This window comes from Gadus chalcogrammus, chromosome 2, assembly GCF_026213295.1.
Source record: "Gadus chalcogrammus isolate NIFS_2021 chromosome 2, NIFS_Gcha_1.0, whole genome shotgun sequence".
In the NCBI taxonomy this organism is placed as follows: domain Eukaryota; kingdom Metazoa; phylum Chordata; class Actinopteri; order Gadiformes; family Gadidae; genus Gadus; species Gadus chalcogrammus.
This window is the reverse complement of record NC_079413.1, coordinates 5,689,362-5,715,300: the sequence shown is the minus strand read 5'-3', so window position 1 is coordinate 5,715,300 and position 25,939 is coordinate 5,689,362. Positions and strand designations below refer to the sequence as shown.

Sequence of the window (25,939 nt, the reverse complement as noted above, 5' to 3'; positions counted from 1 at the left end):
ACATTATGTCTTCTATGTTCTTCCACATAAAAATATATGGCATTTTGTCATGTACTGAAATGAGTCAGTAGTTTATAGAAAATGAATAAAATCCCATGATTTTTGCCGCTCTCTGCCCACCGGTTTTCGAACCTTCTGCCCAAGCTCTACTCCACATTCTTACTGGAACACAAGTTGTGTTCTTTTTTTGGGGACATTCCCGGAGGGGAATGGGCGCTTCAACGCACCTCCAGGCACTGTTATGTTTTCACGACGCCTCGAAAAACGTGGCCATATTCTTATATTATTCAATGTGATGGCGCGTGTGCGTGTGTATATTTGTGGCTGTTTTTCTAATAATAGCCTACGGCTACTGGGGTTATTGAACTTTTTGATTAAGTGGCACACCGCCACAATGGTTTGTCCCATGCAATGTCACTGATTGGACTCGTTGGTATCATCCATGTCCCTAGGCACAGCTTTTCAAACATGGGAAACGAGATGACTTCCTCCAGCACGGTGAGCGGCCGCTCGGTGCCCTGTGCACACACAGTGCCTCTCCCCGCACTCACTGCTTCTTTTACAAGCTATGTTTCCATGGCCTTGAATGCATCGCAACCTCAGGCGAGGGAACAAAAATAGTCGGCATTACTAGCCCCCAACAACCCAAAATGCATTACAATTATTCGTAATTGTGATTGGAGTCATTATAGATTAACATTTAGTTTCATAAAAAAAACGTGTATTCTTTACAATCAAAAGCAATTACTCTTTAATGGTATTTTAATTATCTTGCCGCTACATTTTTTGATATTTCAATTTGGCCCTGTTGTATAGAAACCTTATATTTATATTTTTTAAATGTCAGACGATACATATTTACTATACCTAGAGAGAAGATGTGGGCAGGTTTGAAGGTACTCACTTCCTGTGTGCGTTGGTTCCCAGCTCCTACTGTGCTGCAATGTCTGGATCAGAAGCACTTGTTGGAGAGCAACCACGAGATGCTGCGGAAGCTGGGGGTCAAACTGATCCAGAGGCTGGGCCTCACCTTCCTCAAGCCCCGGCTGGCAAAATGGAGGTCAGCTGCAAGGCTTGCCTCTAGCGGGAGAGGATTAATCCCATTTCTATTGATTAATGCAATATGTAAACCCACATTACCGTCACTATCACATGAACTCAACTTATATCTAGCTCTTGTGAAGTGTGAACTTGCACAACACTGTCACTGCTATCACATGATCAGTACTGCAATATGAATGACAGCAGCATCTCTATTGTGAAGGGTATATCAACACTAGATACATTTTAGAAAAACAATGGATCCCAATTTGTGAATAGCCTCATAATGATTTTAGTTTAGCATCGCAACTACAAACTGCACATCTTTCTATTGCCATCCGCCTTTTGCCATCAAGGTGTTTAAGTCCCCAAAAAGACACAAAAATACAACAACGTTTTTAATCAAATTACATCAGACATCATCCGTATGGGGGTTATCAACCGATCCAGCGGCTTGCTTAAACCCGGGAGACTCCCAGGCTCACAGCATGTGTTCTGAAGGTACCAACGAGGAAGCCGTTCCCTAGCAGCCAACCTCTCCATGGCCCAGTCCACCCCAGGCTCCGAGACCCCCGGGACACCCGACGTGGAGATGCGGGATCAGGAAGAGGACTACGATATCCCGGAGGAAGTGGAGACAGTCATCGGTCTGTCTGGCCTCGTCGTCGTTGTTTTTTTTGCATATTTTTAATCATTGCATGAATCGTGTCCGGTTCCAACCGCCCATGTTTTTCATTATAACTACTTTGTTTTCAACAGAGCAACTACTCGTGGGATTGAAAGACACCGAAACCATCGTGCGCTGGTCAGCCGCCAAAGGGTAAGCCAAAGTATTTTCCCCTTCACGTTGTGATGTGAAGGGGAAATATGACCCTTCACCGAAGTCCTCTCCCTAACGCGCCGGGCTTCAAGCGACGCCTGCTCGTGTCCCACGTCCTTCATGTGTGTGGCATGTTTGTTCTAACCCTCAGCATCGGGAGGGTGACGGGCAGGCTGCCCAAGGAGCTGGCGGATGAGGTGGTAGAATCAGTGCTCGCCTGCTTCAGGTGAGAACGCCAGCAGCTCTCCACCACAGCCCATCATGCCTTGTTAGTTTGAAATATTCGAGTGCACAGCGTTAATCACCTCCTTCATGTTATTCAGCACTTCACCACAAACAATACCGTCGTCACTTACTGACTTGCGTCATAATTGTGTGTGTGTGTGTGTGTCTGTGTCTGTCTGTCTATGTTTTTTCTGTATGTGTGACCGTTGTGCGTGTGTGTGTGTGTGTGCCTGTTCTTGTCTGTGTCTGTGTGGGTTTCTCTGTGTGTCTGTGTGTGCCTGTTCTTGTGTGTGTCTGTGTTGGTTTTTCTCTCTGTGTCTGTGTGCGTGTGTGTGCTTTACAGCTTTCAGGAGACTGACAACGCATGGCATGGAGGTTGCCTCGCGTTGGCAGAGCTGGGCAGGAGGGGCTTATTGTTGCCCTCCAGACTAGCAAATGGTAAAACGACACAGAAAACACATATCTTTTACTCAAAATCTGTTTTATTTTTTCTCTATGCAAAACCCCCATAAACGTTTCAGACAAACATGCAGAACAATAACATCCTTAAAAGTGATTTATATATACAACTCGTATCATCACCACGCTTGTGTGGCCCCTCTGTTAATGAGATATACTTTGCCCATATATTGCTACCTTCAACATGAACTCAGTGCATTTGGGGACATTTGTGCTGGGGTCCACCTGGACGGTGGCCGATAGACCACCTGGCCGGTGGCCGATAGACCACCTGGCTAGCCGTCCGTGTCACAGCCCATCCAACCGGTCACAGTGCATAAGAAGTATTTGTTCGGGTGGTCAAAAGGTTGATCGATTTATAAACATGTCGCCATGGCGATAGTCACTGTCACCACGTTGAACGTCGACAAGAGTTAACGGGATGCGAGCAGACCGGCCGTTAGCTGCAACGGGGCCTCCTCCTCGCCGCTTTTTTGGCCGATTTGTGGTGTCCGGGCGGCGGCTTCTGCCCAGCCGGCGCGCAGTGCTTCCTCTTCAACCCCCTGTCCTTTGTGGCCTGCTTGCACACGGCCTTGGGCTTCCCCGCCGCCGCCGTCGCACAGGGAGAGCCCTTCAGTGGAGCGTCTGTCGACGAGTTCCCCGCGGAGCCGTTGATCATGGCGGCGGAGGTGGTGGTGGTGGTGCCGCCGCGTGAGGAGCCGTTGATCATGGCGGCGATTCCGCACGAGGCGCCGACGCCGGCCAGCTGACAGAGGGCCAGCGCCGCCGTCTGCCTCTGACGGTCGCCTGGCTCCTCCTCCTCCTCCTCCTCCTCGTCGTCGTCGTCCGAGTTTGTGTCGGGACTCAGCCGGGGGGCGGCGGGCCGGTCGTGGCCGCAGAGCGAGGGTCGGAGGCTCAGGTTCAGGGGCAGATCCTCGTCGAGGGCTCTGCCGGGGCGCTCGTCGCACGGCACGCTGTCCTTCTCTTGGGCCCTCGTGGAGAGGTTGAGAGGCGCCATGCTGTGCTCCCGCCCAGCCTTTTCGTAATCCCGCTCCGACGGCGATCCGTGGTATTCCCCGGATAGGGACTGGGATGAATACCTGGTGCTCTCATTTGATCTAAAAGAGGGGAAAACATAGAAGAGGGCAAAGTGTTGTAAAAAGTGCTTTGACATCGCTGAGCCCAGTTCAGTTCAGTCGTTCTTAATGGAAATAAATGGGCTGGATTTACCTCTGGTCTGCATGCAGAGGCCTCGACTGGAGAAGGCCTTGTTCGGTGTGCTCTTTGCTCGCATCGCCCCGCAGCGTTTGCACTGGCGTCGCTGTCTGCCGTGGTCGGTCGGCGTCGGGTTGTTGCTCCCCCAGGACGGTGTAATGGGGAGCTTCGGCGTCCCTCTGGAGGTTGTGGCAGGGGATCGGCCTGTCGGGCGACCCTGAGGCTGAACAGCCGGTCGCGGGACTCAGCCTGGGGGCCTTGTCCTCCCCCCGCTCCTGGCTGCCGGCGTCCTCCTCGGCGGGCTTGCCCTGAGGGTCACGCTGGTGCATGTATAGCTCATAGCCCTTAGGCACAAAGGCCGGGTTATACAGATCTAGGAATCTGGATCTAGGTAGGGGCACAGAGAGCTCGGGGGATCTGTACAGGTTGTAGTGGAGAGAGTGGCCCAGGTGCAGCGACGGGCAGAACGGGTACTGGGGGAACAGCGAGGGGGGCGTCTGGGGGACGGCCTGCGGAACCAGGGGCCTCTGCTCCAGGAAGTCAGAGCGGAAGGAGGGGGGCCCGGCCCCGTGGCCCTCGGGAAGGTAGTACGAGGAGTAGAGCAGAGGGTGCTCGGAGAGAAGGTACGACGGATACTGAGGAACAATGGGCGAGGGGAACGACTTGAAGGGGATGGGCGCTGAGATAGGACTCCACGGAAAGGCGCGGTTGCTGTGAGGCGGCACCGCCTGCTCCTCAGACGGCTGCCGCTGCACAGGCGAGGCGAGCGCCTCTGGACTCTCTCGTTTAGGCGTGACGGGCGAGAAGGCGGATGGGCGTGTCGGCGCGTTGGCCTCTTTGTTCTCGTCTTTCTCCTTCTCCGCCGTCGGGATCTCGGGGCCGTCCTTCCGGATCGGGCTGTTGCAGCCGACGTCTACCTCCTCGTTGTCATCCCCATTGCCGAGTTCGTCCGCCTTGGATTCCTGTTGTTCAGGACCACCGGGTCCCGCCTTAGGCTGGGCGGGAGGGCTGTCCTTGGGAGACGCGGGGGCGGGAGGCGTGTCTTTGATCAAGGGCTTGGCCTGCCGCGGCGCCTGGCCTCCCTTTTGGGACAACAGGGAGATGGAGTTTTTGCACAGGTTGTACTTCATGTGGTTGAAGAGATGGGACTTCTCGTTGCAGGTGAAGGGACACTGGAAACACTGGTATTTGAAGGGCTTTCCTGGCGGCCGGGGAATGTAGTGGGGCCTCTTGGGCTTGCGCTCCAAGGCGACTTCCATGTTCGTCGGGTTCACTGAAATGACAAGGGGTGGATGGGGTTGAAGCATTTGTGGGTTTATGGCGACATTGTCTTTTATCTTTTCACAAAGAGCGCGTCTACTACAGCAAACATAGACTGATGTTGATATCAAAAAAGAGAGATGCATGGCACATTCTATATGCTTCGACTCCTCTGTAGGAATATCACAGTAGAGTTGTCCGACTGGTTTAGTGGCGAGAGGCCAACCATTGCTGCTTATTTGTTCAGTGTGCATGGTTAATTGCCACGATGACAAAATCCCTAACTGCACAATTCCTGCACCCTCGGGGCTAATCTATTCCACAACTGCTATGTGGTTTTTTTGGGCATCAATCGTAGGAAAACAGTCAGATAGGAAAGCACTGTTAAGACGGTATGCAAACAACCCATGTGGTCATGGGCATCGGTATACGGGTGGCCCCGATTTGTAGCCGGGTTTGATCGTTGCCGTTGCAGCAGGTGTCATGACACGTCCGTCTGGGTGTATCACCGCCCATGTATTTGTCACCCCGTTGCCTCGGCCTCAACGTCAGGCATGGCCTACCGGGCAGGCTGGCGGAGCAGGGGCTGACGCAGGGAGAGCTCGAGGTCATGTACGGACTCGCTGCTGCTCTGCTGACGTCCTGCTGCACTTGCTGCTGTCGGCGTGGGAAGCAGCCGACACCTGTTTCCCATGACTACAGCTGCGGGATGTGTTCGACTAGCCTCCATCATCCGATGAGCTCAACGTATCCGAGCCGGGGCTAAAAAATTCCCAAAGTTGGGAAATACTTTCCCAACATACTTTTTTTTTTCCCGCATAGGGAAAGACCCTAGGATGCTCCGGTCGGTGTTTGTGTAAGAACCCCTGGACCATCGGGAGCGCCCCTAGATTGTAGCGCATTTGCATGAGCTGTTACTCGTGACACATCTGCATTAGCTTTTGAATTGAAGCGTTGCCTATGGCTGTGAGTTAGGCGTTTCAGCTGCTGCACTGAGGAACCTGCTTGTCAGACGCTGTCGCAAGAAGTTGTCGCTCTGGTTTCTGTCCCAAACCACTCCCTTCCTGAGAAAAGGACACGCGGTAGAATGCCTGTGTGTTTTAAAGATTCTCCTCGTATAGAATGTGTTTTTAATTCAGACCTACTTTAAAACGAAACAAAAATATCATCCTTCAAATATAACAATTAAACTACAGATTGAAAGCTGTTCGAAAAACAAAAATACAGTGTCTTCTGTGTCTGGCTCTCGAACATGACAAGCAACAGATAATATTCCCAAGGTAGCAGGTGCACGGGTTAGACTTGGAACATAAATACCCTGGCCAAGTCTTTGACTGGTTGTGTGTGGGCGTTAAAACGGGTGTAAGCGAGTGAGTATTCTGTCTCCCAGGTGAAACATTGATTCCGTTAAGGCGAAAGTAAATGGTCTTACCTGCCGGGCTGGTGCGGTGAGAATTCTCCCGATGCGTTACCCTCCAGAGAAGTTCTCCAAGATCAGCAGCCAGGGATAGTCTCCATAAACAATGTTATGTGGTATATCTGACGGAGTCCGGGGTGATTACGCCTGTTGGTGTGTGTGTGTGTTTGTAGGTGTTTGTGTCTCCGCTCCGCTGGGTGATGGTTAATTGTGTGCCGAGTTCCTCGGTCTAAGGTGTTGCCTCAGAAAGAGGCGGGCCCTAAGTCCAAACAGCAGGGCCCTCAGGCATCATTGATGCACCTGATATTAGTCAAGCCCCAAGCCACAATTTACATGTTGGGCAAAAGTCTCTGTCTCTCTCTCTCTCTCTCTCACTCTCTCCCATAGCCTCCCCCTTGCTTATCATGATGATCATGCCCTTCATAGGAATCAAAGGGGTGGGACTGGCTTGCCCCTGCTCGCACTCACACTAACAGTTTGTTGAGGAGTTACAAATCGAGTTCAGCGGCACCTGTTCTGCTCTTTAGCACATCCTAGATAATGTTTATGTTCACGTTGTCTTTCCTGCATCTGAAATGTGGATAATAATAATCGTAGAGAAATTATGTATCATGAAAAAGTTTTTTTTTAATGCTGAAATGTTCCGAGATAATGATGATCACATTATCTATCAAGTGAGGTCAACAAAACATGTCGAAGCATGTTTTCCTTCTTCTTTTGCAAGTTGTGTATTTGACCTTCTTAGTTTTTTCACTATGCGGTAAATGTACGTAGTAGTGATAATCTGAAAACACATTAGTGATAATCTTAGCATTTATTAGCAATAAATGTTTTTCTTTCAGTTTTTCACTGATTTTCTTTATACGAATATAACACTAATGTGTGGAAGCCATAAGCCCTGTATTTGAGATGTTCTTTGATTATTTAATAATTGCGCTTCATTCATTTGCCATTTTTGAACATCATCTTGAATATCAATTAATCCACATACTAGAATACATTTTAAATCCAATGTTTTTTGCGAGTTTTTTTTTGTTGACCCTTCCATCCATTCCCCAGCTAAAACTCCATCCACCTTGAGAAAAATCCCATTCTAGTCCACTAGCTTATGAAGAACGAATCATCGGCCCGCGCTCCCTAACCGCCGCTGTTTGGTCTCCCCAGTGGTGCCCCTGATCCTGAAGGCCCTGACCTATGACGAGAAGAGGGGCGCCTGCAGCGTGGGGTCCAACGTGCGTGACGCCGCCTGCTACGTGTGCTGGGCCTTCGCCCGGGCCTACGAGCCTCCCGAGCTGACTCCCTTCGTCTCTCAGATCGCCAGGTGACTCTCCGTCCTACCTCCATCGCATCCCCGTATGAACCACAGCAGCAATCGGGGGCGGCAGTAGCTCAGGAGGTAGAGCGGGTTGGCTGGTAATCGCAAGGTTGCTAGTTCGAATCCCCGGCTCCTCCTAGCTGAGTGTCGAGGTGTCCCTGAGCAAGGCACCTAACCCTAAGTGCTCCTAACGAGCTGTCTGTCGCCTTGTATGGCTGACACCGCTGTTGGTGTGTGAATGTGTGAATGAATGTGTGAAAGTAAAATGTTTCTAAGTACTTTCGGTGGCCACTGGTTACAAAAAAGCGCTATATGAATGCAGTCCATTTACCAAACACACATGAGTTGGTGTGACGCATGCACACACGGGCACTCTTTGGATCATTCCAAAGAATTTGAGTGCGTAGGGATGATTCTTCTGTCACCTTCCTGTTATCTCCCATCAGTGACATGACCTGACATCAGCAGTGATTCATGATGGTGTTACTTGAAGTTGAATGCAACAACCCCCGACTCGTATAGTTGACGATACTTTCAAGACGTGTCTGGCGTTTACACTTTTCGGTTATCTAACCGAATAGTATTTGGCAGATACGCTTACAATACCGCACACCATTATCATTGTGAATGCTAAGAATGTGTTTTTGAAAGAATGAAAATCAAAGCACTTGATGACCCTGTTTATCCTCACACTTCATTTTATTTTTCAGATTTATATAGTGTTTACTTATTTTTTTATTATGTGTTTTCAGTTATTATAATTTTCTGATTATTGTTATTATTTTTTGGTACAGTGATAATGTCTGCTGTGCATCAAAAATTCAACTTGCAAAACAGGCCATGCATAAATATGAGTACATAGGTTTACTCAAAAATAACAACCACAGGCGATGAAAATACAATCGGATGTTGTTTGGAATGAATGCTCAACTCGTATGTGTTAGTTATTATTTTAAATAGATCATCATTACTCTTCAAATGTGCCTCAAATGTAAATCTGCGACCCGTTTAGGAACACATTATGGTCAACCGTGCAACAGGCATGCAAATGATAAACATCAGGGTTGGGTCAGTATCAGTTCATTATAGGTCAATGTTTGATACAAATATGATGTGAAACCACCTCACGCCGCAGTCTGTCTGACTGAGAGCTAAAGCAGTGGATCTTGTGTGAAGTGAAGTTGTGCTTCAGCATTATTCAACAGTCCTCCAACACACAGATACACACACACACACACACACACACACACACACACACACACACACACACACACACACACACACACACACATTCAGAGACACACACACACACACACACACACACACACACACACACACACACACACACACACACACACACAGAGACAAACAGACAGACAGACAGACACAGACAGACACACACACACACACACACACACACACACACACACAGAGACAAACAGACAGACAGAGAGACACAGACAGACACACACACACACACACACACACACACACACACACACACACACACACACACACACACACACACACACACACACACACACACACACACATTCAGAGACCCACACACACACACACACACACACACACACACACACACACACACACACACACACACACACACACACACACACACACACACACACACACACACACACACACACACACACACACACACACACACACACAGACAGACAGAGAGACACAGACAGACACAGACACACACACACACACAAAAACACACACTCACAGAGAGAAAGTGACACACAGAGACACACACACACACACAGAGACAGAGACACACATACACAGAGACACACAAACACTCACAGAGAGAGACACAGACACACACTCACACACACACACACACACACGGGTGCTTCAGCATTATTCAACATTCCTCCAACACACAGACACACGGACAGACACAGACACACACACGCACACATTCAGAGCCACACACACACACACAGACAGAGAGACAAACACACAGAGTCACACACACACACACACACAAAAACACACACACACACACACACAGAGACACACACACGCACACACAGACACGCACGGACACAAACACTCACAGAGAGAGAGAGACACACACACACACACAGCGGTGTTGCGCAACTGGTGCACACGTCGCGCACCACTTTGTCACGGCCGACGGTTTGCCTCCTGCTGCTCCGTGCGCGGCGGCGGCGTGTTTGGACCTGCGGCCAGGGACTGTGCCGACCAGCTCAGCCTGTGTGTCGGTTGGGAGCCTGGAGACTGCCATTATGAGCGTCCTCGCTGTAGCGGGGCGGCAGCACCCTGCCATTCCCAGGCTCCCGGCCCCGCCAGGTTTCGCCTGTCGACGGCGGTTTCGGTCGCCGCTTGGCAGCGCGACTCAGGCAAGCCAGGTCCTGCTCCCCTTTTTTTTGTTGCGTGCATCGTGTCTCTGATGACATGGCATCTCTCTCTGTGTCTCTCTCTCTCTATATCTGTCTCTCTGAGTAGCTCTCTCCCTCTCTGTGTCACTCTCTGTGTCACCCTCTCTCTCCTTCTCTCTCTGTCTATGTCTGTGTGTGTTTGTCTTCATTTGTCTCTCTGTCTCTCCCTCTGTGTGTGTGTCTGTCTTTATCTCCTCTGTCTCTATTTCTCTCTCCCAAAAGCACTTTTGCAAATAAGCCATTTCTCTCAAGTGAAAATTGTGTTCCAGGTGAAAACAGAAACTCGTTTTCTCTCCCCGTTTGTGTGTGTGTGTGTGTGTGTGGGCACGCACTTGGTGTAGCAACTAAGTATACACACACACGCACGCACGCACGCACGCACGCACGCACGCGCGCGCGCGCGCACGCACACACGCACAGTATGTGTCCGGGGGGTTGCGTGACGATATAGGTCTGACACGGAGTCATGCCGTTCTCAAGCCCTCTCTCTCCAGAGAACAATCAGGGTTGCTTTTGTTTTTCCGCACCTCCAGGCCACGAGTTGTTGGGAATAAAAGTGGCCAGCTTTAGGTCCACATCTTAGCATGTGGCAAACATGCCTGTGGCGTGTAAACGATGTGTGACTGTGTTGACACAGGCCTACATATAGTGTGTGTACATAGATGAATAGCAATGCAAAAGGCCTGTGAACATGTGAAGCGTTGCTTTATTATAAGCAACTGTACTCGAATTTTGAAGGGGTAAGGGGGGGTTGGTTTGCAAATGTTGAGCATCAATGATGGTTTTTAACGTAGGTTGACTACCTGAAGGCAGCTTGAGCAAGAGGCCTAACTACCATCGTGTCATTAATGATGTGAAGGTAAAAGTATACAAATGTAAATGGGTGTCTTGGGTGTGCATACGCATTTGCAAAACGAGAAAAATATGCGTAAAGCCTTTGGCAAAAATACCATAGGGGATATGCGTCACGTTCATGTTCTTACATGACTGTATTTCACTGCTAATTTCAGTCAAAAACCCATTTTGAGAACCTAAAAATCCAATTTATAAAGCCGTCGCGGACAACTCGTCCTGCTTGTACATGTCTGTCTCGATGTATCCCACCCAATCAGTAATCACCCATAACGGTAAAGCAGTATGCCTTCAGTGCACCTGCTGAATAAAGCCCTGTAATGACTGTGACTTGTTCTTGAATTGAACCATCTTGTTATATCGTGCGGTCGGTTGTGAACATCTCCCTCCCTCCCTCTCTTGCTCCCCCCCTCCGCAGCGCGCTGCTGATCACCACGGTGTTTGATCGCAGCGTCAACTGTCGCAGGGCCGCGTCGGTAAGTGTGCAGCTCAGGATAAGATCAAAACTCCCATCAAACGTCAACAACTCTTTATTTTTACTCGTAAAACTTAATTAATTTATTTTTTTTCGTTCCAGGCGGCGTTCCAGGAGAATGTCGGCAGACAGGTTTGTGAAGCCGGTTTCCTTTCAATTCCTCCAAAAACACCAATGAAACCGCCGATGACTATATTTCTGCCTCTCGAAATTCGACTTCTTGCTCCAACTTGCAATCTTGGCCATAGCCCTTGGAAGCTAGACAATAGCCTCCAAGAAGACCAGTCAGACGATACTAGTGCACCCAGTCTGCCGGCAGGGCTTTCAGGCCGTAAATGTCTAAGCTTCTAAGCTTGGCAAACGTTCCCCAATCATCCTTTGAGCCTCTGCACATCAATGAGTAATGCTAGCTACGAGGTGCTAATAGTAACGCTAGCCCTGATGGTCTGACACACTGAAATGGTTCCCATTGTCCCTGGCTGGTTAAACACTGCACCTTCCACAGGGCACGTTCCCGCACGGGATCGACATTGTAACCACCGCGGATTACTTTGCGGTCGGGAACATCAGCAACTGCTATCTCACAATTAGGTAAGACCTGGGTACCATGTCCTTTGTGTCGTGGCATGCCCTTATAATAAACATGCATTCATAATTCCAAACACCCGAGTTGTTAAGGAGGTACTTCAGCAGAAAGGATGCATTGAATTTGATGCTATACAGTCCTTCTGGTATGCAAATATCTTCAAAATGACACCGCTGGCCGCTTGTCGCCCGCGTACATATCAAAAGAAGACCACGCCCCGAACCCCTCCTCCCCCCTCCTCCTTCTGAGGACCTTTCAGAACTTGTCCTTAACGTTTCAACGCGACAGCGCCACAAGTACGACTGCAAAGACTTTACTAGCCTTGGGCTACAACTGGTGACATAGCCTGAAGTCGATCATGGTAGTCAAATAGAAATAACAAAGGAAGCGCTTATTATACACCAATGTCTTGAGTTGGGCTGGTTCCAAAAAAAGGGCCCATGGAGTTTCGTAGTCTGGTATGAACCAGGTGTGATTGTCAGTGGTAGGGTGTGTCATTGTGCAGCTCTGGTAGTGAATTGACCGTATAAGATACAGATCTCCGTGACGTCGCTTCTTTTTCTTTTCCCCTAGCGTCTACATCGCCAGTTTCCCAGAGTACACCCAAGCCATGATAGACCACCTGATCGCCATGAAGATCAACCACTGGAACGAGTAAGGTCTTCCTTCATCCTCTCATCATGAACTTCGCCTCTCAGTCGCTACTCAAAACAAAATAGAACCCGTGTTGCTCATGTTGTTTGGGTGGATGTTTGCCCCCGGACGTACGGTGATGGTTGTGGCTCATTACGTTGTCTTCCAGTGAAATCCGCGATTTGGCCACCAAAGCCCTCCACAACCTGACGCCTCAAGCCCCCGAATACATGGCATCAGGTGACTCCCAGCGGCCTGACCACCGCATTCAACCACCTCATTTTAGCCGTACACCAAACCCCTTGTATGCATGCAATGGAAATGTGAGATGTCCGTGATTGCCTGTTGAATCTCACCGTCCTGTTTCAGTTTTGCCTCAGCTCCTGCAAAGCACGACGAGCAGCGACCTCCACGGACGCCACGGCGCCATCTTGGCGTTTGCAGAGATCACCCACGCCTTGTACAAGCTGGGCGCCGACGTCGACAGGTAGCCTCCCAGCTCGCTTTAAGTGTGTGTGTGTGTGTGTGTGTGTGTGTGCGTGTGCGTGTGCGCGCTTGCGTGCGTGCGTGCGTGTTAGCATCGTGCTAACACAGAACTCTGAGTCTTCATGCCGCTGCGCAGAGTTCAGACCTAGTACCGCTCCCTAGAAATGCCCTTCACTTTTTACGGGCAAAACTTGAAACGGTCTGAGACTGTGACAAGCTATGAGTAATTCAGTCTGCAGACACTTGTATTGAAATGTACAGTCCAATGAGACTAGGTTATTAGGGTTGGGGTTATGTGGTTGTGAAGGATCAGCCAGGGGGTGAGGAAGGCCTCCAGATAGGCTGTGGACGTTCGGAATGTAAAAAAAAGAAGCAGTAGCCTGACTTCTATGTTCAAGGCAGCATGTACATTGTTTAATTGCACTATAGGCTTTTTTTTTTGTATCGTCCTGTTTTGATCAGTATTTATGCCAATGTTGTAATCGATAAAAAAACATTTGCACAAGGCAAGCCGATGCACTTCTCCATGTTGATAAGAGCATTAAAATGAGAAATCAATGTGACTAAGAAATCAAGGGATATTAGCATAGATTTTTTTTTTCGATGAATCGTGAGTTAACTATGACATGGATGTGATTAATCGCGATTAAATATTTTAATCGCTTGACAGCACTAATATATATATATATATATATATATATATATATATATGGAGAAATGGAGAAACGTGCGCTAAGCTGGTCGGCATAGCGTAAACGAAAGAAGGAAAAAGACACTAAAGATACTGCCCTGGTGCAACAAATACCGTCCATCTCAACATTTTTTAACTCGTTAATTCGTTAAAGGAAGTCATTAGGTGCTTTTAAAGTCATGATATGAACCTGACAGATTCCATGTTCTGCCGTTAAGATGAGCGGCTGTAACTATGCATGCCCACAGCCGCGGGGTTAGATTCTCTCTCTCGCCCTCGCTCTCTCTCTCCTGTGTGATTGTGGATTGCAAGAGTTATAATATGCGACCAAATTCGTTGTGCTAGTGCGTGTATTAGCGTGTTGGTAGGGATCCATGGCTGGTTTGTGTCCAGGGCCCCTGGTCATGTTAATCCGTCCTTGGGTCCCTGCCGCCACTCCGCTCTCCTCCTCCTTCTGCGTCATTCCTTCGTGTGTGTCTCCCTGCAGGCCTGTGACGGATGTCATCCCAGCAGGATGTGTGGAGGGCTTTAAGGGCATCCACAAGACGGTCAGTATCCTGCATCACAAGCCGATCTACCCCACTATACTACACTAAAGTAACACTATACTCAGACTAAAGTTATGGTTAGACTTGGACGCCGACGCAACGCAATGACCACGCAGCCACTTCGACGCAATCATGAACCTATTTGGTTCTGCGTCGGGTTTATGTCGGGTTAACGTTAGCGGACCAATCCCTAGTTTACAAAGTTTACAAGTTTACAAAGTTTACAAGTTTACAAGTTTACAAAGTTTACAAATTTCAAGGCCGCACGTCAGGGACTTGCGGTGGACGCAAGGTGGGTCCGCAAGGTCGTAATTGGTTCGTAAACCCCCTTGTGTTGGGTCGACGTCCAACCATAACTCTACCTTAAGGCAGCTGTAAACATAAAGAATGTATTGATTGCAAAGAATGATCCTCTGCATCTCCGGCTTACCTCTGTGCTTGGACTGCTGAAAGTATCTCGTAATCTTGTAGTGTATCTATGAGATCTGACGGACCAAAGTCTGTGTGGCGAATCAATCCATATGAAACGTAAAGTGTATGTGTTTCTTTCCCTTTCCCAGCTTCTGGACAAAAAGCAGTACAGGTAATCTGAGAGCAAATGTCGTCATACTCGTGTGTAGAATAACATCAGATGCTACTCGTTCTGTTCTCTATTTATCATTAACGACGGTCTGTTTCATTTTCATATAGGAGCTTCAGCGGTGAGCTCATGAGACCTGCAAGTAAGTGGAGCATAAACAAATCATTAGACGTATCCAAAAAAACGTTTGCGACTTTGCGATCTGTTGTTTCGATTCGCCATAATGAAATGTCACGGTGGACCGTATTCCTTTGAACACTAAAACTACTATTAACTATCTCAACATGGCCCCCTCTCCTTCTCAGTGTGCTCACTGATAGAGAAGATGTCCCTCTCCAAGATGCCTCTGAAAGACGACCCCGTCATCGGTACGTCCTCCTTCTACTAGTTCTGGACCACATGGTGCATGCGGCCTGGTGTCTCGCTGTGTTCCTAGTGTTCAAAGCGTTGTGATGATGCTCGTTTCCCCCAGAGGGCTGGCAGTGGCTCATCGACGACACCCTGAAGAGCCTTCACCTCATGTCGTCCCGTACCAGAGATGTCGTCAGGGTAACCGCAGAACTCCCGCGTCCCACAGACGTTCCATTGTTCTCCCCCGCGCTTGTTTTTGATGCGCAAATAAAATAAACTGGTTCCTCTCGTCCCCCGTCCCCCTTCCCCCGTCCCCTGTCCCCCGTCGTCGGGGTGAACAAACAGACAGTGCTGCTAGCGTGTGTGTTCTTCATGTATCCGTCAACAATGGCTTTCGTTGTTCCCCGGCGCAGGACTCTGCCATCGGTGCGCTGGCTGCGCTGTGCGAGGAGTACTACCAGGTCAGACCGGGCCAGGCGGACCCCCGCATCCAGGGTGAGCTCCAGCCCCCCCCCGTCACCCCCTCTGGGGTCACACAACGCAGGACACATAACCCCATAACCCGCTGGTGTTCAAGTCCGTAGGCGAGTGTGTGTTTATCCCAGCGTGAGTTAGCTCAATTCAAATGTAATTCTCCCGCTATGGGAGATTAGGATGCAGCCAGGTACTAACAAACACACCGACAACAGGACACAGACTAAGATAAGTGTGTGTGTGTGTGTGTGTGTGTGTGTGTGTGTGTGTGTGTGTGTGTGTGTGTGTGTGTGTGTGTGTGTGTGTGTGTGTGTGTGTGTGTGTGTGTGTGTGTGTGTGTGTGTGTGTGTGTGTGTGTGTGTGACCCCCTCAGACCTCCTGGTGTCCCAGTACGTGGCAGGTCTGAAGAGTCCAGAGGTTCTGACTCGCAGCAGCTCTGCACTGGCCCTGGGCTGCCTGCCCAAGTGCATGGCCCGCACCAGACTGCAGCAGGTGTGCTAACAGCTTCTTGTTTACACTCTGAGTCAATAGGATGCGTGTGTGTATGCGACAGTTTAACATGGTGTGTGTGTGTGTGTGTGTGTGTGTGTGTGTGTGTGTGTGTGTGTGTGTGTGTGTGTGTGTGTGTGTGTGTGTGTGTGTGTGTGTGTGTGTGTGTGTGTGTGTGTGTGTGTGTGTGTGTTAGATCCTGGAGAGCCTGGGGGGAGCCTGTGTGGCGGGCCAGAAGGAAGTGAGCTTCACCGAGGGGAGGAGGGATGCAGTCAGAGCCATCGCTCAGTGAGTCCCACCTCTCACCTTGGACCCGGCGTCTTCACGCTAACCTCGTGCACTAGAAAGCACCGAGCCATGCACCCCATATTGTATACACCGCCATCTTGTTCAGGGGACGTTGTTCGCTCAGAACAATGGACCCTTTTCATTGAGGCGTCGTCGTAGGTACAACACGGGTGTCGCTCGTTCCACAGAGTTTCAGGGCTGGTCCTTTACGATGGGCCAGGGCGAGGGTAGTAGACTCATCGTCACTAGTGAAGTCTACTACCTGTGCCCCGCTACATACGAGCAGACCGACACCTGGGTGGACCGTTCGATGACGTCTCGGTGAAAACCGTCCATACTGCGGTTGAAACGACGTGCGCCATCGTGTCTCTGGGATCACTAAGGCCAGGGGCTTGTTGCTTCCTAGCCTGTATCTTGCTGACCCCCCCCCCCACCCCACTGGCTCCTGGTTCCCGTGCCGTCTCGTTGCCCACTCAGGTGGGGTGTGTGGAGGGATTATGGGTCTTTGCTCGGGCGTGGGTTGAAGGACTAGAATCAACAGCCAGCTGCACCTACCTGCCGGACCTGAAAGACATGTTCACCTGTTGCTAGCCCCCGTATTCATTTCAACTTGTTTGTGAGAAAAGCTAACTATTGGATTGACGTTCTTTCTTTCTGTCTTTCTTTCCTATTATTGAATCTATTCCCCATTTCTTTCTTTCTTTCTTTCTTTCTCTCTCTCTCGTTGTCTCCCTCTTTCGCTCACTCTCTCGTGTTGTCTCCCTCTCTCTCTCACTCTCTCTCGTGTTGTCTCCCTCTCTCGCTCACTCTCTCTCGTGTTGTCTCCCTCTCTCTCTCACTCTCTCTCGTGTTGTCTCCATCTCTCTCTCACTCTCTCTCGTGTTGTCTCCCTCTCTCTCTCACTCTCTCTCGTGTTGTCTCCCTCTCTCTCTCACTCTCTCTCTCGCTCAGACTGTGTGTGACGGTGGGCGTCTCTGCCCAGGGTACCCCGGACTCGGTCATCTGCTCTGGGAACATAGGGCAGGTCTACCGGCCCCTGCTCCACAGCATGGGGGACTACACCACCGACAGCAGGGGCGACGTGGGGTCCTGGTAAGATAGACCGTCACACAGACACAAAGACACACAATCCATCCAGGGGCGAATGCACATTCTGTCGCCCAGCGCTGTGGCCTCAGGGCCAGGGAATGTGCATCTGGGTGTGTATCGCTCCCTCCCTCCGCCTGGGGACACAGACGTCTTCGCCCCTGTCCCATGGGTGGCCTCCAGGCACCCTTTACCTGCACGCGAGGAATGTCACCTGGCGGGTCATTTGTCGCCAGCCTTGCCACTGCAGAAGCCATGTTGTGAACACCTGTGTTACATTTTCTCCTCTTTGTAGTTTGCCAATGTTCCAAATCGGTTAACGTCTTGCACCAGCGACAAGATCGATTTTCGTTCTCGTTGATTTTCGTTCTTGGCTTTTGTGAAACCTTCCTGATGCAGAGGTTTCCCCCCCTCCCCCCTCCACCTGTCTCCTCTATCCCCCCCTCCCCCTCCCTGAGGAATTCCTCTACACCTGTGCGCCTCGCCGTCGTGCACCTGTTTCCACCTGTTCCCACCTGTTTGAGTTTTTCAGCAGATTACTCAACTGTTGCAATAACTGGCCGGGCGTGGCTCACCACACTCTGAACCAGAAGGAGTGTTGTTTAGCGTTTCACATAAACATAAGGCGCCCGGCGGGCCATCTGGCGCTGTCAACGGGTACCGAGCACTCCCGGCGGCGGGCCCAGGGAGGAGCGGTCGGGGAGGGGACGCCATACCAGCGCCGGGGCACGTTTAGTGACACGCTCCGCAGCTGCACCCGCTCTCTCTCTCTGCGCTCCTCTTCCGTGCGTTCAGACGAAGCGCGTTATTACCGGGCGTTGAGAATGAATATGCAAAGGCGGAACCATTTTGAAGTGTAACAACGGAGGCTCAACGGGGGCTGTGCAGTTCATCGAGAGGAGACTTCTTAAGTTATCAGTTTCACAGAGGTTTCTTTTGGAGAGAATGATGACTTAATGCATCATGTTTGCACACTCAAAAAGAATCGTTTGAATAATCGTGATTTCAATATTGACCAAAATAACCGTGATTATGATTTTTGCCATAATGGAGCACCCCGAGGCTGAACTCTCGGTTCTGTATGATGCGTGGGTTGGCGGAGGTAGTCCTCATCGGGACTCTGAGACGTGACCCAGACCCGTCCAGAGCTGCCTGCGTCTATGCTTCGGAGTCGATGTGCACACGAGGGAGAAGTATATCGTCTCCTACCCCATATGCAACTGTTAATTAGCATATGTTAATAAACTGGTGAACCAGTCCTGAAAGGGAGATGGATTTTTCTCCATAAAAATAATCGTTCAAAAATGCACAAAAGGTGTATCGCAACCAAATGAAAAGAGTGATTGGATTTCGCCGGGTGCATTCATTTATTCTCGTGTCTGGCTGTTATTGTAAACAATAAGCCCTCTTCCCCGCTCGACCAATCGGTGATCACTCGACGCGTTCCTCTGCAGAGAAGGGCGATGCATTGCTAAGCTCTTGGAAGACTGCACCTCTTTGAGTGTGCGCAGGTCATCGAACGGCCAGAGAGCCGCGCACGGTCCGACCCAGATCTATGAAGATGTTAGCATACATGCGGGACTATTTCAGTGGGGTTTGGCCTTGATAAATTGTCTGTTGATTTGTTGTGTGTGTGTGTGTGTGCGTGTGCGTGTCCAGGGTGAGGGAGGCAGCCATGACCAGCCTGATGGAGGTGACCCTCCTAGTGGTCAGCACTGCCCCAGAGCTCCTCGCACCGGACCTGTGAGTACACTTTGGACACAAACTACATTTCCCAGCAGCATTACGATGAGGCTAAGGGGGAATGGGTTGTGCCACGTTTGACCAATCAGAGTGTTGACCAGTGTCTTGATTAGGTAACTAGTAGTGAAAGTCCTTCAGGTTCATAAATTCTAACCGTATTTAGTTTTCTAAAGACTACATCAAAGACACGCATATATATATAAAACAAAGATAATGTTTTGTAAGCCAACCTCCCAGTTAACCCCTAAACTAAGCAAGTCCCAGCTTCTGTGCAGCCAAAATCATCTTACTGTTTAGTGCTGGCAGGCTTGACTTTCAACCACTAACTACGTAACGTCTTAAACACTTGTTCTGCCTTTTGAACCACCCATTCGAAACATGCTCGTACATGACTTCAGGATGATGATTGTGTGTGTGTGTGTGTGTGTGTGTGTGTGTGTGTGTGTGTGTGTGTGTGTGTGTGTGTGTGTGTGTGTGTGTGTGTGTGTGTGTGTGTGTGTGTGTGTGTGTGTGTGTGTGTGTGTGCGCGTGCGCGCGCGCGTAGGGTGGAGCGCATGATGTGCTGCATCGTCCAGCAGGCGGCGGAGAAGATCGACCGCTACAGGGCTCACGCGGGCATGGTCTTCCTGCGCCTCCTCCACTGCTCCGACCCTGCAGTACCGCACATCCACCACAGGGAGGAGCTGCTGAGCATCTTCCCCCTGTGAGTCGGTCGGGCCAGCGGCTTGTCACAGTCGATGCTTGCCGTTGTCTTTCATCTGTGTCACCGCGGGTTAGACGCAGGTTGTCACATGAATCTCGGGTATGTTTTGAAAACCCAGTGCAGATGTCCCCTGGGGCAGGCGTGTGAATGTTTGACTCCCAGCCAAAGGGTTCTTGGTTCGAGCCCCGAGGTCTGTGACTTGTTTGGATTAAAGACTCTGCAAAATGACTCTTTTGTGAATGTAAATGTAGGCTTTTCTTAGCTCATTTCCACAGTCACCAATTCAACCAAATCCGCCCCCCAAAAATCAGTTTATTGTATAGTTTGATTTAAATCTAATAAACCTATGACCTCTACCCCTAAGGGGTTTAGTGTCTGACGACAACTTGTCCATACTGGCAGGCGTGCAATTTGACATAATAATACGATGCCAGCGTTGCCACTCCCCTTCATATGAAGCATGCGACTGGCTTACGCAAAGCTGGCAAGCTGGTTCTGTCACTTTTTGAACCACCCAATCAAATCCTGGAGAATCATCCATGCGTTCATCCCTAGGTTTTTAGTGCTGCGCTTATTCCCTGTCTTATTTGGCAACACTAAGTAGTAGGGAATATGATACTATATGTCATCCTACCATTGTCCCTCTGTAAGCGTGCCTTAGCCCCAGCTTAGAGGATGTCAGAGTGAGTTGATGAGTTTGATTAGTTTCTGAACTGCAACACTGCTATGAGCTAGACCTGTGCTTTACCCTCCTACATGTAACATTTGTGAACTAATATTACCTACACTACTAACATATACTAGAACCTGCAATTATTTCCATTTCCCAAAGTATATGAAGAGACGGAGCTTCTAGTTTTATGTTTGAACACCCAGCCTTAACAGAGCTCGTAAGTCCACCCCTTCCGGCAGAGCCCATGGTACCTAAAATATGAACGGGTTTCACTGGAGGGAATGTAATTATTTTCTGGTCCCAGTCTTTATATGCCCTCGATGACACGTATGTTCCCTGTGTGTTCCAGTGAGACGGGGACCACTCTGAACTGGAACGCTTCCTCGCACGCCTTCCCCTACATCACCCAGCTGCTGGGCCTGGAGCACTACCGCTACCACACGCTGCTGGGCCTCACCGTGTCCGTGGGCGGCCTCACCAGCTCCACGGTAGGCCCAGTGGGTGGGGGGGGGGGGGGGGTCAAGGCTGGTCCTGGTCACCTACATTGATCTAGTCCGGATCGGTTTAGTGGTCTAGTCGGGTCCCGGTCCACTATGTTGATCTAGTCCGGATCAGTTTAGTGGTCTGGTCGGGTCCCGGTCCACTATGTTGATCTAGTCCGGATCAGTTTAGTGGTCTAGTCGGGTCCCGGTCCACTATGTTGATCTAGTCCGGATCAGTTTAGTGGTCTAGTCGGGTCCCGGTCCACTATGTTGATCTAGTCCGGATCAGTTTAGTGGTCTAGTCGGGTCCCGGTCCTCTATATTGATCTAGTCCGGATCAGTTTAGTGGTCTAGTCGGGTCCCGGTCCACTTTATTGATGTAGTCTGGGTCACTTTACTGGTCTGGTGTTGTCCTGGTCCACTACAGTTGTCTAGTCTGGTCCGCAATAGTGTTCGTGTCTGGTCAACTAGTGGTCTATTTCGGTCCAGTATAATGGTCTAGTCCGGTCCACTTTAGTAGTCTAGCCTGGTCCACTATAATGGTCTAGTCCGGTCCACTATATTGATCTAGTCCGGTCCGCATTAGTAGTCTAGTCTGGTCCACTATAATCGTCTAGTCCAGTCCACTTTAGTGATCTACTCCGGTCCACTATAATGGTCTAGTCCGGTCCACTATAATGGTGTAGTCCGGTCCACTATAATGGTCTAGTCCGGTCCGCTATAATGATCTAGTCCGGTCCACTAGAGTGATCTACTCCGGTCTACTTTAGTAGTCTAGTCCGGTCCACTATAAAGGTCTAGTCCGGTCCACTATAATGGTCTAGTCCGGTCCACTATAATGGTCTAGTCCGGTCCACTATAATGGTCTAATCCGGTCTACTTTAGTTTTCTAGTCCGGTCCACTATAATGGTCTAGTCCGGTCCACTATAGTGATCTAGTCCGGTCCATTATAGTGAACTAGTCCGGTCCACTAAAGTGAACTAGTCCGGTCCACTATAATGGTGTAGTCCGGTCCACTATAGTGATCTAGTCCGGTCCACTATAGTGAACTAGTCCGGTCCACTATAATGGTCTAGTCCGGTCCGCTATAGTGATCTAGTCCGGTCCACTATAGTGAACTAGTCCGGTCCACTATAATGGTCTAGTCCGGTCCACTATAATGGTCTAGTCCGGTCCACTATAATGCTCTAGTCCGGTTCACTTTAGTGATCTAATCTGGTGCACTATCGAAGTGTAGTCCGGTCCACTATAATGTTGTGGTGGTCCACCTTTATTAGATTACTTGATGATTTTCTCTTTTTGTTATTTTATAAATTAATAAATGCCGGATTTATGAATTTACCTAAATTTAAAGACTAATGATATTGAATTATCAAATTCAGCTGTAGCAAATTAGTAGTAAGTGATTGGCTGTAATTAAGTAAAGTAATTCAATCAATTAGTAGCAATAAATTGTAACAAATAGTAATTGTTTTAGATAGTGTAGAAAAGTAGTAGAAAAAAGTATCAAGGGTTTGTGATTCTCAATTGCCAATCATTTAAAGAACATATATTCCCTGTTAGTTCTGCACCTTTCCCCTCCTCTAGGTTGTGCCATTGCAACAGCTTTCCCTCCCAGCCTTGTGTTGCGTTACTGTATGACTGTCAAATTATGGGAGAAGGCCTTTTCCCAAACAACTGAAAAACAAGAAAGTCTAGAAAGTGGGTCTGAAACCCAACAACAAAATTGGCCCAAGGAGATCAAAACAAGAAGAGGCTCTTCTTACGCCCAGCTCCTCGGAACTGGAGACATAAATGTTATCTGGTTTGGCTGGCAGGTGCCAATCTGTATGTGGGACAGAATGCACTGCGCGTTGCTCAAAGGCCCTGGTCGTACCAGGATTGGGGCGTGTCTGGACCCGTCAGCGTCAATGGGTTCCCGCACTCACAGGTGCCCCAAACAATCCGTGTCTCACAGTCCAGTGCTGCAGCACAAACGAGGCAAACGGAGGAATAACATGCATCTATCACCAGGCTCTCGAAAATGACTGTCGACCAGACTCCCCATGCACGCGCACGCACACACACACAAGTACACACACTAAAACACACAAAAAGTACACAAACTTAAACACCCACACTTAAACACTCATGCATACACACCAAAACACAGCAAAACACACACCAACACACACACACCAAAACAAACACACACAGACCCACAAACAGCGAAACACACAAATTGAAACAGACATATACACGCACACAGACATATACACACACACACACCAAAACACCCCCACACACACACGCACACTTGGGAAAATGCCCCATCCCCCACCAGCTCCCTTAGTTTCACCAACGGTTTCACCAAAACCAAGATTGTCATTTCATCCCACTTTTTTTTCCCCCTTTCTTTCTGTCTCTCCCAAACTTTTTTTTTTCTAAATGTCTGATGACCTGGCCTCGCTCTCCCTGTGTCTGCCACACCGGTTCCTCCCCCGCTCGGAGGCTGAGTGAGAGGGAACGTGCCGGGGCAGGCGCCAGGCTTCCTGATCCCTGCAGGACCTGCTTGTTTATGCTGCTCCTCAGGGCTGCTGCTGCTGCTGCTGCTGCTGCTGGGACAGTCTGCGTCATCTCGGCTGATCGCACATCATTCCCGGGGCCCTTTCATTCCGTGTCTGGCCAGCAAGGCGCGCTGTAGCTTCCAATTCAGACGGAACGCAGCGCTCACGGAGGCCTAGGTGTAGTTGTCCCGAAACAACGTTCAATCGTTGTATGAGTCGATGGTCTCGCTGTGATTAGTAACATGTTGTTAAACTCCGATGGATTTCAGTCAAATAACTACTCGTGTACTTTGACGAGATCTATTACTACAAAGTGTTGCACAATGCAAATGTTCCCTGGAGTAGCAGTCTCACAAATCAGAACATAAGAAACCTGATCAACCTGCTCAAATATGCACGTTTTTATTTATTTGAACTCAAATGAGTTTCGACAAATCATGTTCCTTGGGGCGGGGAGCTGAAGGTCAGCCGTGGTTCAGCTGCGGTTCAGCTGACTGGCGGAGCCACAGAGAACGTGATATGGCTGACCATCGACTTGGAGGGACAAATATATCTGTCTGGCTGGGATCTTTCAAAACAGAAAGCAAACAAACTACTACGAGGCGAAAACTCGGACGTGAAACCAGATGACACTCTGGCTTTAGAAGAGGTATCGGGACCCGTTTGCATAAGCAACGATGCCAAGGCAGGGGACAACAATTTAAACTCTCCTACAGCTGCTACACTCATTGTAGTGATCGCATTGGAGGTCTATACTGTAGCTTTGTCCAACTTCTGGATCTGAGATGACTGCTTTAGAGGCTACTACGCCGCAGAGTAGAGTTGTACAGTTTGTACAAGTACCTGGCTCGGGTTTTGACCACATATCTGCAAACTGGCACCACATGCGGCTTAAATGTTCATCAGTGATATATTTTTGACAAACACGCCTCAATCAATATCATACATCTGCATGACCACCTTGTCCGCGTCAATGAGTCAGCGTTGAGTCTTGTTACATCGGTTTGGTAAGGCTCTCCACATCTGGGCGATGACAGAGACGAGAGAAGGGTCATATTGCGGGGCAACAGCAAACGTCTATTAAAAACGTCTTTATTTTATGAGGACCGCATCATTAAGGAAGAATGCATGAAGCATTTTCCACCACATTCCTTCAGCTCCGTGCCGTCGGAGTAACGCTGGAACGCTTCGACGGCTGAAACCAATATTCCTAAACGGCTTTGTGTCCACGGTCTGCCGAAGAGCAGGCTGTATAAAGACGGCGTCCTCAGGCTCAACAGGCCCTGTTGTTTTTTTAACTCCCTGCACGCAACACGCTGGCAAAGCCCAAAGCAATGGATAAGTTACCTCCACGTCGGAGTGATCTGAAGGATCATTATTAGATTAACATTTAGGGTATTTAGCAGACGCTTGTATCCCAAGCGACTGAGCATAAGTACACGCTTGTCACCCGTCAAACCCATCAGAAAGTGTGCATTTGCACTGAAGAATAACGGGACATACTTTTATTTAGTCAATGCTCAACAAAAGCCGACAGGTGGACTACGGACACAAGCCTTTGGCTAGGGCTCAAGCACCTTAACCACTGCACTGTCCTGCACTACAGGGTAGGAGCGTCTGAGCACAGTGATGACCTGCCCTGGTCCACGCCCCCTCCACGCTCCCCCTCACTCCAGCGGTAGGGTTAGGCCCGCTGCCCTTCTCCCGCGGTGGGCCTTGGGACTGAAGGAGCCCGTCTTAAGAGAGCTGCCTCCAGGCCATCAACAGAGGATTGGTGGGGCTTTGGTCGTTTCTTACATTTGTACTCTGTTTACGGTTCTAATGAAGAAAAATATGGCCCGGGCCTTTTTTCTTCTTTTGGCCCGAGCGCTCACAGAGCACAGAGGACGGCAACGCGAGTGGACACCTGCCAACAATAGCCGTAAGCCTATTCCCTCCGTGCGGTTCTCTGGCACTTTGTTGGCTCCGTTTAGCCATCGCTGCTCTCCAACACCGTCTCCCCCCCCCTCCCTCCCCCTTCTCCCCCTTCTCTGCCTCACCTCCATCCCCTCCCTCCCCCCCCCCCCCCCCAGTTATTTTCCTCCTAGAC

At 49.6% G+C, this 25,939-nt stretch overlaps 2 protein-coding genes across 2 annotated transcripts in view; one reads left to right on the top strand and one right to left on the bottom strand.

Annotated features, from left to right (window-relative positions):
- tbcd (tubulin folding cofactor D) overlaps nucleotides 1-25,939 on the top strand; it is a 32,767-nt gene that overhangs the window by 3,938 nt on the left and 2,890 nt on the right. Inside the window, exons 8-32 of the mRNA XM_056576654.1 lie at nucleotides 453-498; nucleotides 928-1,060; nucleotides 1,543-1,688; nucleotides 1,801-1,861; nucleotides 2,013-2,087; nucleotides 2,430-2,524; nucleotides 7,581-7,737; nucleotides 11,434-11,491; nucleotides 11,593-11,622; nucleotides 11,996-12,081; nucleotides 12,650-12,730; nucleotides 12,879-12,949; nucleotides 13,079-13,196; nucleotides 14,374-14,434; nucleotides 14,995-15,017; nucleotides 15,125-15,156; nucleotides 15,320-15,382; nucleotides 15,487-15,563; nucleotides 15,779-15,860; nucleotides 16,213-16,331; nucleotides 16,525-16,616; nucleotides 17,568-17,708; nucleotides 19,362-19,445; nucleotides 19,990-20,148; nucleotides 21,171-21,309. Of these exons, the coding sequence (XP_056432629.1) occupies nucleotides 453-498; nucleotides 928-1,060; nucleotides 1,543-1,688; nucleotides 1,801-1,861; nucleotides 2,013-2,087; nucleotides 2,430-2,524; nucleotides 7,581-7,737; nucleotides 11,434-11,491; nucleotides 11,593-11,622; nucleotides 11,996-12,081; nucleotides 12,650-12,730; nucleotides 12,879-12,949; nucleotides 13,079-13,196; nucleotides 14,374-14,434; nucleotides 14,995-15,017; nucleotides 15,125-15,156; nucleotides 15,320-15,382; nucleotides 15,487-15,563; nucleotides 15,779-15,860; nucleotides 16,213-16,331; nucleotides 16,525-16,616; nucleotides 17,568-17,708; nucleotides 19,362-19,445; nucleotides 19,990-20,148; nucleotides 21,171-21,309 (2,229 nt within the window). The remainder of the gene's footprint in view (nucleotides 1-452; nucleotides 499-927; nucleotides 1,061-1,542; nucleotides 1,689-1,800; nucleotides 1,862-2,012; nucleotides 2,088-2,429; nucleotides 2,525-7,580; nucleotides 7,738-11,433; nucleotides 11,492-11,592; nucleotides 11,623-11,995; nucleotides 12,082-12,649; nucleotides 12,731-12,878; nucleotides 12,950-13,078; nucleotides 13,197-14,373; nucleotides 14,435-14,994; nucleotides 15,018-15,124; nucleotides 15,157-15,319; nucleotides 15,383-15,486; nucleotides 15,564-15,778; nucleotides 15,861-16,212; nucleotides 16,332-16,524; nucleotides 16,617-17,567; nucleotides 17,709-19,361; nucleotides 19,446-19,989; nucleotides 20,149-21,170; nucleotides 21,310-25,939) is intronic.
- On the bottom strand, nucleotides 2,556-6,800 carry znf750 (zinc finger protein 750). Its single transcript, XM_056576731.1, has 3 exons — nucleotides 6,432-6,800; nucleotides 3,755-5,012; nucleotides 2,556-3,642 (listed from the first exon to the last, which is right to left on the bottom strand). Exons 2-3 carry the CDS (start codon nucleotides 4,996-4,998, stop codon nucleotides 2,985-2,987), a joined length of 1,902 nt encoding a protein of 633 aa, XP_056432706.1. The 5' UTR covers nucleotides 4,999-5,012; nucleotides 6,432-6,800; the 3' UTR covers nucleotides 2,556-2,984.